This window comes from Zalophus californianus, chromosome 17, assembly GCF_009762305.2.
Source record: "Zalophus californianus isolate mZalCal1 chromosome 17, mZalCal1.pri.v2, whole genome shotgun sequence".
NCBI lineage: Eukaryota > Metazoa > Chordata > Mammalia > Carnivora > Otariidae > Zalophus > Zalophus californianus.
In genome coordinates this window covers 12,729,273-12,743,091 of record NC_045611.1, presented here as the reverse complement: position 1 = coordinate 12,743,091, position 13,819 = coordinate 12,729,273, and the positions used below count along the sequence as shown (strand labels likewise).

General features: G+C 58.1%; 1 protein-coding gene, 1 long non-coding RNA gene and 1 other non-coding gene across 4 annotated transcripts; 2 read left to right on the top strand and 1 right to left on the bottom strand.

Moving 5' to 3' along the window:
- Positions 1-10: 10 nt before the first annotated feature.
- Positions 11-12,326, top strand: EXOSC6 (exosome component 6). 2 transcript variants are annotated; one of them, XM_027620224.1, is made up of 2 exons: positions 11-2,044; positions 7,303-12,326. In XM_027620224.1, the coding sequence occupies exon 1, from the start codon at positions 536-538 to the stop codon at positions 1,352-1,354; it is 819 nt and encodes a 272-aa protein (XP_027476025.1). In that variant the 5' UTR covers positions 11-535; the 3' UTR covers positions 1,355-2,044; positions 7,303-12,326. The 2 variants fall into 2 exon arrangements, with proteins under 2 accessions (XP_027476025.1, XP_027476026.1); XM_027620225.1 differs by having other exon boundaries at positions 11-2,049.
- Positions 3,118-5,361, bottom strand: LOC113936692. Its single transcript, XR_003524335.1, has 4 exons — positions 5,309-5,361; positions 5,081-5,229; positions 4,834-4,947; positions 3,118-4,467 (listed from the first exon to the last, which is right to left on the bottom strand). It is a non-coding gene; the product is annotated as an uncharacterized LOC113936692 (long non-coding RNA).
- On the top strand, positions 6,689-6,759 carry TRNAG-GCC. Its single transcript has one exon. It is a non-coding gene; the product is annotated as a tRNA-Gly (tRNA).
- Positions 12,327-13,819: the final 1,493 nt, after the last annotated feature.

Here is a 13,819-nt window from a genome sequence, read left to right as displayed (position 1 = left end):
TCAACAAACACATGCCAGGGTGAGGACCCCCAGGGGTACAAAGAATACACAATCCAGTGCAGCAGAGGCCGTTTCATCCATCAACAAGCATTGTGCCAGCCAGGGCACTGACGATGGCAGGAAGAGAAAAGGCCATTGCCTTCTTGGGGGAACCAGAGGGGAACATGTATGAAAGTGACACAAGTAAGTGCACAATTAAAATAATTACAACTTACACAAGTGAATGGACAAAGACGTACGGCCTGGGACTGCTCTGGCCCGAGAGGCTAGAGGTTAGCCAGACCGGCCCAGCTCCCATTTCTGCAGGCCGCCCAGGCCGTCCAACCATTCATCCATCGAGATCCCAAGGGTCCTTGGGGCGGCCCCGGGGCTCGGCGGCGCTCGCTGTTCTCCCTCCAGGACAGCAGGGGGTGGTGCGGCGCCGCCTGCCGCTATCCCGACAGCCCTCGCGCGGGCGCGCGGCTTAAGCAAGCGGAAGAACCCGCGCGCGAGGCCGGGTCGGCGGGCGGAAGCGGCTCGCACGCCAGGCGTCGCCATGCCCGGGGACCACCGCCGCATCCGCGGGCCCGAGGAGTCGCAGCCGCCGCAGCTGTACGCGGCCGACAAGGATGAGGCGCCCGCCGCCCGCGACCCGACGCGGCTGCGGCCCGTGTACGCGCGCGCAGGGCTGCTGAGCCAGGCCAAGGGCTCGGCCTACCTGGAGGCGGGAGGCACCAAGGTGCTGTGCGCCGTGTCCGGCCCGCGGCAGGCCGAGGGCAGCGAACGCGGTGGCGGCCCGGCCGGAGCGGGCGGCGAGGCCCCGGCCGCGCTGCGCGGCCGCCTGCTCTGCGACTTCCGCCGCGCGCCCTTCTCCGGCCGCCGGCGCCGCGCGCCTCCGGGCGGCGGGGAGGAGCGCGAGCTGGCGCTGGCCCTGCAGGAGGCGCTCGAGCCGGCGGTGCGCCTGGGCCGCTACCCGCGCGCGCAGCTCGAGGTGTCGGCGCTGCTGCTCGAGGACGGCGGCTCGGCGCTGGCCGCCGCGCTCACGGCCGCCGCGCTCGCCCTGGCCGACGCGGGCGTCGAGATGTACGACCTGGTGGTGGGCTGCGGCCTGAGCCGCACCCCGGAGCCGGCGCCCACCTGGCTGCTGGACCCCACGCGACTCGAGGAGGAGCACGCCGCCGCCGGCCTCACCGTGGCGCTCATGCCTGTGCTCAACCAGGTGGCCGGGCTGCTGGGCAGCGGGGAGGGCGGCCCGACCGAGAGCTGGGCCGAGGCGGTGCGTCTGGGCCTGGAGGGCTGCCAGCGCCTCTACCCCGTCCTGCAGCAGTGCTTGGTGCGGGCTGCCCGCCGGAGGGGCGCCGCCGCGCCGTCCTGAACCAGAAGCCTGAGCAACGACGGACGCGGAGGGCCGAGCTGCCGCCGTCCCCTAAAAGACCCGTGCCGTCAGCTTCCAGACTGCACGGAGCTGAGAATTCAGAGGGCTGGACAGGATCTGAGGAGGCGTGCACAGAGCTAATGCACTGGACAGCTGTGTTGGGACAGTTTTTTAGAGACTTCCGTTAAAGAAACTTTTCTACGTGAGCTGGTGCTTCCCAGTTACGACCCAAAGAAACTTGCGAATGCGGCCTGACTCCCAAGTTGGAAAGGACTTTTCAGCTGGACTCGCCTGGAAAACGGGACTTGAAGCTTTTGTCTTGTAAGGGATGGACTCTGCAGGCCAGCTAGTGACTCCCTTCTATGTAATTGGTCTGCTCTTGAGAGAATGGACAAGGGGGCTGTGTCTTCTCATTTATATCTGAGCTAAAACAAACTCCTTTGTATCTGGAGAAGTGTTCTATTGTGGTTCTTCTCGGTAGTGAATTTAAAGGAGCAAGACTCTTTTGCACCGAGTAGTGGACCCATGGGGTCGAGGGCTTGGGACAGCATTGCCTGGAATGTGTCCTGTTCCTTAGACCAACATAAGCAAAAGAGGCCGGCTGAAACGGAAGGAGGTGCAGGGGCTGGTGTGGGGGAATGTGCCTTGAAGGAGGAGAAGCTGCTCCTTGAGTACCACAGTTGGCCACTGGTGAGGTGTGACACGAGTATGGAGGGTTGTATGGGCTGAGGAGCACGCTAGCCTCTGGTTTGGTGCTGGGCAAGACCACAGCTCGGGTGGGTAGCTGGAAGGGGTTTGGCTCTGAGTGGAAGCTAGAGGCCTCCTCCACTGCTGGTAAGAAGTGGGGGTCCAGGTTGGTTTTTTTGTTTTTGTTTTTTTTAGATTTAGAGAGAGTGCATGTGTTGGGGGCAGGGGTGGGGAGGAAGAGAGAGAGAATCCCATACAGACTCCATGCTGAGCACAGAGTCTGATGCAAGGCTTGATCTCATGACCCTGAGATCAGGACCTGAGCCAAAAATCAAAAGTCGGATGGATGCCTGACTGACTGAGTCACCCAAGCGCCCCATCAGGCTGGCTTTATTATTTGGCTCCCCTTTCCAGTCTTGGCTTCTGGAAGAGTGCACATGAACTTCCAGGAGCAAGAGCTTCTGGATGTTGGGAAACGAGATGCAGCCTGGCCATTATTCCATACAGCAGAGCTGGCCTGAGTGACCACAAGAGTGGAACCTTTCCTGTGTGGCTCCTGAGCCCTGTGAGTTTGTGCTCAGGTCTGAATTGGAAGAAGGCAGGCAGCCTGGTCCCCTCTGTGTGCCCTGGCTTAGTTAGGAGCTTCTGAAGGTGTGTGACTCAGGGGCCTGCTCAGCTTCTCCAGGAAGGCCTGGCCTGAGGCAGCCCCAGGACCAGAATGAGGCTTGGAGACCACACCAAAAACCCCTGACCGGGGAAAAGAAACACATTTTATTTTTCTCCCTTTGGCATAATTTCCAGAGCAGATCTGAAATACATGGTAACACCAGCAAGAGACAAGATAGAAACAGACATAAAAATGATAGCCCTATTCTGAAGGATAGCTTTTTAGGGTGGATGGGGAGTCTGGAACCAAAGGGCTTATGTAGGGCACACACTGAGGAGCTTAAAGCTCAGTTTCAGACTGGAGGGGCACTGTAGGCACGTGAGTGTTTCCTGGGCACCACTGTAGCTGGAGAAAGCTGGGTTGGTCGCTGCAGGACGCTCCACACTCGGAACTGGCAGGGCCTGGGGTGGGGTGGGGGGGCGGGGAAGAGCAGCCAGAGTGGTACCGGCAGTCCCCAGGGGCTGACGTGCACCCAAGGGGGGCCTGGGCGCTGCCCCTTGCAAGACAGCCTCGGCTTCATGAGGATGGTGAGCTTGTGCTAGGCAGCTGCCGGCCTCCCTCCCAGCCCCTATCTGGAAACACGACCTCCAAAGCAAAAGCCACCGTTACGGGGAGGCTTCCTGGCTGGTCTCACTGAACGTTGCCTCTGCTTTCACCGTACTCATTCCAGAATGGGTACCTCTGGTCGTACAGTCACCCCCGGGAGGCCTTCAGAAACCCACACGAGGCAAGGAAGGGAGCCACCTGGGAAGGAGCCTGGAGGGCTTCCACCCTTCTACAGGCTGCCCTCCGATCCAGTGCCGGATTCTATCCCTGTAGGAAAAACCGAAGCAGGACTCTGGCCAGGAGAGCTGAGAGGCAGGGGATGGCTGGGAAGCGTAGGCCTGCCTGCTCACCTCTTCCCTCAGCCCCACGTCCCTTCCTCAGCAGCTCTGCCAGCTCGGTGCTACTCTAGATTCTTCCTGACGCCTGGGAATCCAGAACCACCAGAGCATTCCCTTCATGGAGCGTCGCCTTTTCCCGGATGTGACTCAGGCCCGGGCAGCAGTAAGGGCCCTCCAGAGCCCAGCAGTCCAAGGGGCAGAGCCGGGCAAATGGAGGAAGGAAGGCTCATTACTGCCAGCCCCTCAGCATCCCGGACCTCGCAGAGATGGCCCAAACAAACGTGGGGCTTGGCCTGCCGCAGGGAGCACCAGTAAGGGGGGAGGATATGGTAGGGCAGGTAGGGCTCCTCCCCAGGGAGCATGGTACCCGACAAGATGGGGCGGGGCAGGAAAAAGGCAGAAGTGGGTTTTAACGGGTTCTGGGGCCTCAGGCCAGGGGTCTGGGGCCATTCTGCACTGCTCAAAGTACACTTCCCAGCTTCCAGGAGAAGATGGTATTTTAAGCCAGAACAAGCCCCTAGTCCCCTGAGCTCATCCAGCCAGTGTCGAGAGAGGATAAAAAGCAGTGCAGGGCCCATCTTCTGGGGATTGTATGGGGTGGACGTCACATGTCTCCCCTCAACCACCGCTGTGGGCTCCTGCACGGACCTGAGGCCCTCCCTTGCTCACAGGGAGGCCGCAAGGAGCCAAACGCAAGGAGGGTGAGGGTGAGGGGAGGCGCCAGGCCACTCACTGCCTCCTCTGGGTCGTGCTGTCCTCAGAGCTGTCTGCTTCGGGATGGGCCCTCTGGCCCCTGGGCTCCTGCTGGAGTTCATTGATTCTGCATGAAGAACCCTTACTCCCTGGGCCCCTGGTTTCTTCACTGTCCTCTGACCCTGTGCAGGGAGAGTCACCAGTTAATGGCCAGGTTTGGAGGCCCCAGCTGATCTCAGAGAGGCCACTTGGTGCCCAGCACTGATCAAGGGTGCCCAGGGCTTGAGAGGACAAGATGGGGAGGGGCTGGGACACTGTTCTGCCTCTGGATAGCTGCTGAGTTGGGGGGGGGGGCTCACAGAACAACCTAGAAGCCACAGGGTCTCCAAGCCAATGGAACAACTAGAGGGAGGGGGGAAGGGAGGGCAGGAAGGAGCCCTGCAGACAGAAAGCCCCCAGGTGCAGGACCCCAGGTGCCCTGGCACCTTCAGCTGTGAGGAAAGCTGGAGCTCACTGGGAATGTGGGCCCACAATTGGAGGTGTTCGACCTGGAAGCTGGTCCCTCTGCTGGTCCATGCGCTCCAGATTCTCCAGTAGACGGTCCACCTGGGCTTTGATCTGGCTTAGCTCGCCCCTGATGGAGTGCAGCTCCTCAGTCTGGACTGTTTGGAGAGGGGCCAGAGCTGGTGTCCCACCAGGCCGGGAGGGCAGAGGGCTCCCCGGCCTGACCTCACGGCTAAGGTCTGCCCAGCTCTTCCTTGGCCCTGTAGGTAAGGGCTGTGCTCCCTCACTCACGCTTTATTTGCTCTTGGGGCAGGTGGCTCTTCCTGGCACCCTTGTGGGCACTGAAGCTGCTCTTGACTCCCAAGCCCAGCTGGGTCCTCCGGATCTTAACAGGCACGCGATTGATGAGTGGAGGGATCCTTGGGTATTCATACACCCTACTGGGACGGGACAGAGAGGGACTCAGACCGAGCAGCTCCACCAGTTTACCCAGAGGACGGAGGAGTAAGACCCACTTACCCGTAGAGGACATCTTCGCTGTACAGCTTGTAGTCCAGGTCATAGTGACTCCTGCTACAACAGAGACAAATGGAGAAGGGGTCACTCTCCATGGCCAGAGTCCTTGCCTAGACCACAGTGTAACCTGAAGAAACTGAGGCATGCAACTTCTCCTTAGAACGCCAGGATTCTCCATTAGAAGAGCCCTGAGGGACTTAACCAAGGCCACTTTGGGAGACCACAGCTTCCCCATGTCTGGCCTCTGAGAAGGGGCACTTTTCAGGTGGCTCCAGGTGACAGGAGGGGGACAATTGCCTACAGCCTTCTGGCCAGCCAGATAGGGGCCCTCCAAAGTTTCCTCTGCCTGACCCAGGAACAGCTGACCTTCTGGATCTTAGTCTGGCAAAACATGAAAGGGAAGAGTTAAGTCGGGGCCCAAAGCCACGGTGGGGATGTGAGAGCCTTTAATCCTTGCGTGGGGATGGCCAGGATGCCGCCCAGCACTGGCAGGGCCAGCCAGGCAGGCTGAGGACTGCAGCCAGGCCACCCTCCTCTTTGCTCCAGGCCTGTGGAGACGGGAGGAGTTTGGAAGGTCCCAGACTCTCACTGCCCGTCCGTCCTCTGCCCCTTCTCTCCTCTGCCCTGCATCTCCAGGGAGGGAACTGGTGGGTCCCGGCCTGGGCAGCGAGGCTGTGTGGGGACACAGCTGCAGAAGCTTCAGGCTCCCCCTACGCCTGGGGCTGGAGGGGTGATGAGGGGGACGGGAAGGGATGCGTGCAGGGGGCAGCACAGTTTCTAAAACAACTTTCGGGTGATGTGCGCCCACGCCCCCAGCTCAGGCCCAGCCCACGAGGGGCGAGGTCTATAGGGGCACTGGGTCTGATTGGAGGACGTTCGGAGGACCCCTTCCCCTTCATCCTGACTCCCCCGCGCCCAGGCCCGCGGGTGCGAGTTCCGGCCACCCCCGCCCCCGCTTTCTGGCTTCAGGAGGTCTGGAGGGGCGGCCTGGAAGCCGCAGGGATGCTGATTCCGCTGGTGGGAGGCGCGTCCTTGGAGAAAGGAAAGCATGACGGCTGAACGCGGGGACGTTGCGTACCCAGCCCCCGGGGGTCGCGGTAGGGCGGGGGCGGGTCCCCGGCGCGGTGCCGAAACTGGCAGCCTACTGGGGGCCAGGAACTAGCGGGCGGTGGCTTGGGGGCTAGGACGGATCTGAAGCTGACGCGTCCCAGCTGGGCGCGACTGCTCCGAGAAAATTCTCACTGGTCTGGATTCTCTTAGATTGTCCGGCGCGTCCCCCCACCCGTCCCTCACCGACAGGCCCACAACCTCGATGGAGAGCAGACGCGGAGCCGGCGACTGCTAGACCACCTGGGTCTCTGTGGCAAGGCTTTCTGCCGTGTAGCATTGGTGGTTCAGTGGTAGAATTCTCGCCTGCCACGCGGGAGGCCCGGGTTCGATTCCCGGCCAATGCAGCCGGTCAAGTTTTTTTTTTTTTTTTTTTCCACCTTCTCTTGCATTTTTTTCCTAAAATGACTTTTTGAAGCAGCCAGGAGTGAATGATACAGGAATGTTACTTCACTGACCATTTAGCACAGACTTGAGAGCTGCCCGAGTTGAGATGGGGTGGGATGGGTTTGGGAGTTGGGTGTCAGGCCCCATGCACCCCACAGCGGTGCTTGCTGCAGGCAGAGTCCCTCTGGGCCTGAGGAAGGGGGGCCCCTCACCCCACCCCACCCTCCGTCATCAGCCAGGGCTGAAGCCTGTGCCCTGATCCTGTGGCCTTGCCTCTTTCCCCTCAGGGGGCAGCTGCCTGCTCCCATGGCTGCACAGCTGCGTCTGGTCCCTGGTCTGGACTGTCACAGTTGGCAAGTCGGGGCTCCCCACGAAAAGAGAAACAGGACGCAGCTTTAGAATGGTGTTGTGGGCAGAGATCAAGCCACCTCAAGTGTCCTGAGGGCCAGGGGCAGGGGGAGGAGACTTGGGGCAAGTCTTTCACCACAAACCTTTCCCTTCAGGTTGAAAACTTCCATTTGGAGGCCTGGACTGGACTCGTTCTTACGGAGACGTCGTTCAGCAGTTCAGCAGCCACCATAATCCCATCGCCACCCCTGCCCTTCCTCCGGGCACCATCCTGAGGGCTCGAGCCACGGCCACCGCTGCCCACCCACTGCTGCCCCAGATCCAGGCGGCCCAGCGCCCCCCGCCCCCCAACAAAGGGCTTCATCCTCCCTCCTGGAGTCCCCTGGGCCAGATCATTACAAAACCCCTAGAGTCTCCCATGAGACACATGGCAAACCAACAGACCTCACAGGCAGCTCTGCATCACTGAAGAAACACCAGGTTAAAGAACCGAGTGTTACCCAGGAGCAGACACCTGCTCATCAGCCCAGAACAAAAGCAGTGGCAAAGCCACCCACACTGGCACACTCACAGGGTGACACACACCCTCAGGCGGGTGCTGGCAGGGAGAGATTGGGCCTCATCTGTGTCAAGGTCAAGCTGAAGGTGCAGAGACTTCTTGGAGCAGCCCCCAGCTCAGCCCTGCCATCTCCCTTCCGGGAAGACGAGGCAAGGCAAAACCCAAAAGCAACCAGAACCTTCAGCACCAGGGCATTTACACAGTGTGGTTCCTAACAGCAAACACTTGCCCTACCGCCTCCTCCACCGCAAGGTGGAAACCACCCGAGTGCCCACAGGAGGGCCAGGAGCTGAGTGAGGCCACCACAGATGCCCAGCTCAAAGGACGCATGTCCTTACGCCTGTGAAGATGGCATGTTGGCTGGCAGAATTTGGTGAGCTCCTTTCTGAAAATGTTTCAAGAGTTCCTAACATTTTCTTTAAGCTTCCCAAGTTAGGGGCAAGATTTCATCCAGGCATGTTCCCATTTGCTACTTCCCAAACATCTCTAGCTGGAAGAAGCCCCCAGGCACCACGCAGGTGGGGCTTCCTGGGGCGGACCTGGCTCCAGGTGGGAGGTGGGGCACCGGTCTCTGTCAGCAGGGTGGTGCTGGGTGACATCAGTGACGGGGGCCCTGGGAATGAACTGGGTCATCTCCCTCAGTTTACAGACAAAACTTGAGGCCAAGGGAGAAGAGACTTCCAGGTGCCACAGTGAGTAGTCTGAGTTGGCCTCCTGGGGATCTTGTTCCATCTCAGGGGAACCCAGAGCCTCGGACAAGCCAGCCACCAGCCTCCCTCCCCGGCAGGCTGCGGGCAGTCCTGCACAGACTCACCAGGAGATGGCTGTGCCCTGATGTCTCTTCTGGCCCGGGTGGGCTGGGCCTGGCCTGGGCTCTCCAGCCATGTCGAAGACTGAAGAGAGAAAAGGAGAGCAGGGCAGAGCCTGAGAGGATGAGGGAGGGGTGCAGAGGAGGGCCCAGGTGCTCACGGGCCCCACTGGCTTCCAGGCTGGCCCTTCCCTGCTCCTCCGCTCCGTGGCCGTGGGTATTGCTCTGTAAGAGGCAACGCGGCAGAGCACGGCCCCGGTCAGTGGGCAGCCCCGCCTGGCCTCCTTCACACCCCAAACCCACAATGGGAATCAGCCCCATTGCCCGTGGCCTGGAATTGGGTGTGGTACCGTCAAAAGGCAGAAGGGAAAATATTCGTGATCTCCGTGTCCTCTGAGGAGACCCCTAGCCCTGGCCAGAGTCAATGCTCGAATGTCCTCCTGCTGCCCCTCTGCCTGCCCACTTGCCCGCCTGCTGCTGGCCCACGCGCCCCAGCTACCTCCGGGCTAAGCCCTGGGGGGCCGGCCGCGGCGGAGCTGGCCAGGGTGGCTCTGAGTGAGAAGCAGAGCCTGCAGCTGGCCGGGGCTGGGGCTGGACACCCCCCTGCCCTCTCTCCGTGGGGGAGGCAAGAGTCCACTGAACCCATGCAGGGGAGGGCTGAGAAACGCCCAGCGAGGCAGCCTCTGTGCACCTGTCACGGCAGATCTTCTTGTTTCTGGACTCCTCTCCTCCTCGCCTCAGCACTGGAGACAGCAGCACTGCCCCCGTGGCAGAGGGAGGGGCTTCTGTTCACCGCGGACCCCCCCCCTCGGTGCTCAGGGCCTGGCACTCAGCAGGCACCCGTTGATGTCTGCGGAATACGTGGATGGAAGCCCATTAAATCATTCCATTTTTTGTGTGGGGTTTGGATCAGACCCCAGAGTTTCGCTTGTGACTTCAGGGCCCCTCCCTGACCCCAACCCCTTTCTTCCTCAATCTGTGATCATCATCCGTGGTCCACCGTGGCTGCCAAGACGGTAACAAATGTGAGCCTTCTTTTTCCCGTTCTCAAGACTTCATGCCATACAAGCGCCGAGAGCACTCACTCAGCACCTGCTTGCTTGCTTTCTGGGAGGAACAGGAGACTGGCGACAGTGTCCCCGAGGCATTGACGATCCAGACCGAGTGTTTAATTGGGAGGAAGTTGGCAATTTGTCACCTTGGACTTTTTCTTCCATTGGTGGTCCTGATTCATCCCCTCAAGGACACATCACACAAATGACCATGCGCCAAGGTAAACGCCCGCACCTCCATCTTGCCTGGCTTTCTGCGGCTTTTCTTTTGGCATAACTTTATACCTGTGGTCACCTTCACATTTGCAATATCCAAAGGGGACAGAAAATCACACCCATGTATACCACACAGGGCATGGGCACATAGAAATGCCTACTGTGCCCAAGATGGAAGGGTCAAGTGGGAAAAACCATTTATGGCCCCCAGATTGCCAATCATGGGCTAATTATCACAAGGGGGCTAGTGGAGTATCTGGGAAGTTCACCATCAATGGCAAACCTTGTCCAATGTGTAATGGGCATCTTCCTGGGCACGTGCCACCTTCAGCCCAGAGCAGACAAGCCTGGGGGCATGGCTGGGCCCCTCCCCCACTCAGGGGCTATATTAATCAAGATTCTCCAGAGAAACAGAACCAATAGGAGGCATATACCGAAAGAGATTTATTATAAGGAATTGGTTCACATGATTATGGAGGCTGACGAATCTCAAGATCTACAGTCAGCAAACCAGAGACCCATGAGAGCCAATGGCATAGCTCCAGTCCAAAGACCAGCAGGTCTGAGACCTAGGAAGAGCCAAAGTTTCAGTTCAAGTCTGAAGGCAGGAGAAACAAAACAAAACAAAAACCGGATGTCCCAGTTCAATGGCAGACAGGAAGAGTTCCCTCTTACTCTTGGGAAGGTAAACCTTTCTGTTCTATTCAAGCCTTCAACTGATTGGATGAGGCCCACCCACATTGGGGAGGGCAATCTGCTTTACTTAGCCCCTTCAAACGTTGATCTCATCCGAAAACACTTTCACAGACTCACCCAAAATAATATTTGGCCAAAGCTCTGGCCACCTTGTGGCCCAGATTGAAACATAAAATTAACTATCACAGGGGCCAAGTGCCGGAAACGGGTAGAGGTCTGTGCTCCATATTCATCTCTCACAAAGGGACACGCCCTCTTGTGTTCCCCCAGGCCGTGAGTGCCTGATTCATGAAACAGTCATGATGGGTGACAGCTGATGACACAGGGACAGGGGACATCAGCATCAGGTGGGAAGAAAGCAGACGACAGAAACAGACCAAGTGGGTGGAAGGACCAGAATCAAGACCAAGGAGAGGAGCAGAAGGGGGTGGCTATATTGGACAGCTGATCTCTGGAGCTCCCCGAGCTGCCTCCCAGATGTGTCCATCCTGAATTCATCAAACGGATGCGAAGTAGTTCACTGATTTTCATAGAGCTCCCCGGAAGAGAGGAAAGGGTCATTGTATCATCCCCAGCACTAAAATATATGGCAAGCAGCGGCCAGCAATGATTGAATTCCAACAATCTCCTGGACGTTGGGCTGCAGACTCCACACCCATCATCTGAACCCTCCTGGCAGCTTTGCAGGGCAGATGCTGTCGGTACCCCCATCGGACTGGATCCGGGGTCAGGTGGAGAGCAAGCTGAGAGGAACATTGGGATCTCCGGCCCCTGCCTTGCAACCACTGCCGTGTTCCAAGAAGTCAGAGAACTTACTTGAAGGTGCCCAGGGGGATCGGCTGGAGGCAGAGTCTGGTCCTGGGAGCACCTCCGGGCTGCCATGTCTTGGCGCCGGATGGCTGCATGACCCGCTCCAAAGGGGGGGCGAGAACCCTGGTGAGGGCTTGGGCTGACGAGGGCAGCACTGCAGGCCGGGGTCCTGGATGTAGCAGGTGGCTTCTTGCAGTGGACACGAGTCATTCTTTCGGCCACTTCACATCTGAGCCCCCTTCCTGTGTTACAGGTGTCCCCTAGCTTGGAGACAGAAACTGCCTCCCAGGAAAAGAGCTGAAAACACCCCTTTCTGCCTCCCTCTCCCCACCTTCCTTGCCCCTAGGGCCTGGACACACAACGTGGCCCCTGCCATCAGACACATGGGCCTGACTTTGAATTCGAGTGGTCAGTGTGACGCAGCTCGTCCCAGCTGGTGATGGTGGCAACGGCAGCAGATACATCCAGCCCCGTCCCACGTTGGTGACGCTGACTGTGGCATCTGCGCTCGGCAGGGGCAGTGAGGTGCCTTCCAGGCCTGATCCTCTGGCCTTTCCCAGAGCTCCTGGGAACTCACCAGTCTCTTTGGCAAATTCCTTTTCTGTGTAGAGTCGCCAGGATCAGTTTCTGTTGCTTAAAACAAGAACCTTGATTGATACAAAATAGGACTCCTGTGTGGGAGGAGCGAGAAGCCCAGGAGGAAACGGGGGCGATCTAAGGCTGGGTAGTGGCCAGAGGACGGTGAAAATCCTGCTAGCATGAAGGGGCAGGACATCGGTGGCCCATGGCATGCCATGGTGAGACACTTAATCCTGCGGTCCCCCAGAACAAAGCGTCCCTCAAAGGCAAGGCTTTGGGGATCTGGTGGCTCCTGACATAGAAGAGTATAAAGATTACCCCAAAGTCAGGGGCTGTTGGTCAGAGGGTTGTGCTAATGGCACCACACAGCTTGAAGGAAAGAAAGACAAGCTCAGGGCGCCCGGGTGGCACAGCCGTTGAAGCGTCTGCCTTCAGCTCAGGTCATGGTCCCAGGGTCCTAGGATCGAGCCCCGCATCGGGCTCCCTGCTCATCAGGAAGCCTGCTTCTCCCTCTCACTGCTGCCTGTGCGCGTGCGTGCACGCACGTGCGCTCTCTCTCTCTCTCTCTCTCTCTCTCTCTCTCTGTCAAAAAAAAAAATCTTAAGAAAAAAAAAGACAAGCTCAGAGCCCAAATTCTCTGCTCAAGGTATGGTTAGAAAACCAGGGAATTTTTATATCTTGCAGCTACAAGGATGAAAGAGTGAGAAAACCAATCTTAACAGCTTGATCAATGGCTAGAAACTGACACCATCAGGTGGCCTCACATCCTTGCCTGGTCTCTAACTGGGAAAGAATGGAGAGTGGAGGGCAGAGGCCATCAGAATGAGGCTCTTTGGGAAGGTGGAAGACTTAGATGCCCCCCCCCCCCCCGCCAGGCTCTCTTGCCAGCAGCAGCTACCTCTCGATTGTTCTGAACACCCTGGAGGTGGAAACTTGCTGGCTACTTGTCCAAACCCATACCCCTTCCCTGGGCACATGTCTAGGTGGAGCTTCTCGCCCTCCCTCACGGTTAGTGGGCTACAGGGCTGAGGGGCGGCCCCCAGCTAGCGTTTCCTTAAACAATACACCCCCCTAATGACTTGCCGTGAGGGAGTCCCCTTGTGTGCCCTCTCCCACCACCCCTTGTTTTCTCTGGACCGAAATAACAAGTCAGACCCTTGCAGGCCCCAGGGGGATGATGACTTCAAATCCAGAAGGAGGATATTGAATCACCAAAAGAACCGAGGGATTTTGCTAATTTATATTGGTAAAAACCTGGCAAAGTGATCAGGGGACAGATTCTGAAGTTGGAGGATGGAGGTAGGAAGAATGTGAAATGGGGTTGAGTGTACTGATACTTCGGATTCCGTGGGGCCAGTCTGAGTAGCGTGGATGGTTCTAATTGTTTGCTCAGATGGTTGCTTGAAACCTGGACTTAATTGTGGCTGCATAACCTAAGCTAACAGTGAAGAAGAAAAATGAGCCTAAGACTTACTGAGCATTTACTATCCACCAGGCACAGTTTTAAGCACTTAATATTTATTTCACAAATTTACTTAGCAAGTAAGGTTTAGATGGTGTTCTGTGGATGAAGGAATCGAAAAAATTAGGTCATGAGCTCAGCTAGGCTGACGTTCATCCGTGTTTACTGGTTTCGGGCTCTGGTTCAGACACTTAAGTGTACCAACTCAGTTTATGATTCTCATTTTTTAAAAATTTTTTGAAGAAATTTATGTATTTATTTGAGAGAGCGTGAGAGCAGAAGCGGCAGGAGGGGCAGAGGGACAGGGAGAAGCAGGCTCACCACTGAGCAGGGAGCCCCGAAGTGGGGCTCGATCCCAGGACCCTGAGATCATGACCTGAGTCAAGGGCAGATGCTTTAACCCAGTGAACCACCCAGGGGCCCCAGTTATCCTCATTTTACAGGAGAACATGAGGCAGAGAGATGTCTTAGGGCGACCTGGAACTGAGGG

What these genes read in the sequence shown, in the direction of transcription:
- EXOSC6 (XM_027620224.1), top strand. Translation starts at nt 536, where the DNA reads ATGCCCGGGGACCACCGCCGCATCCGCGGGCCCGAGGAGTCGCAGCCG.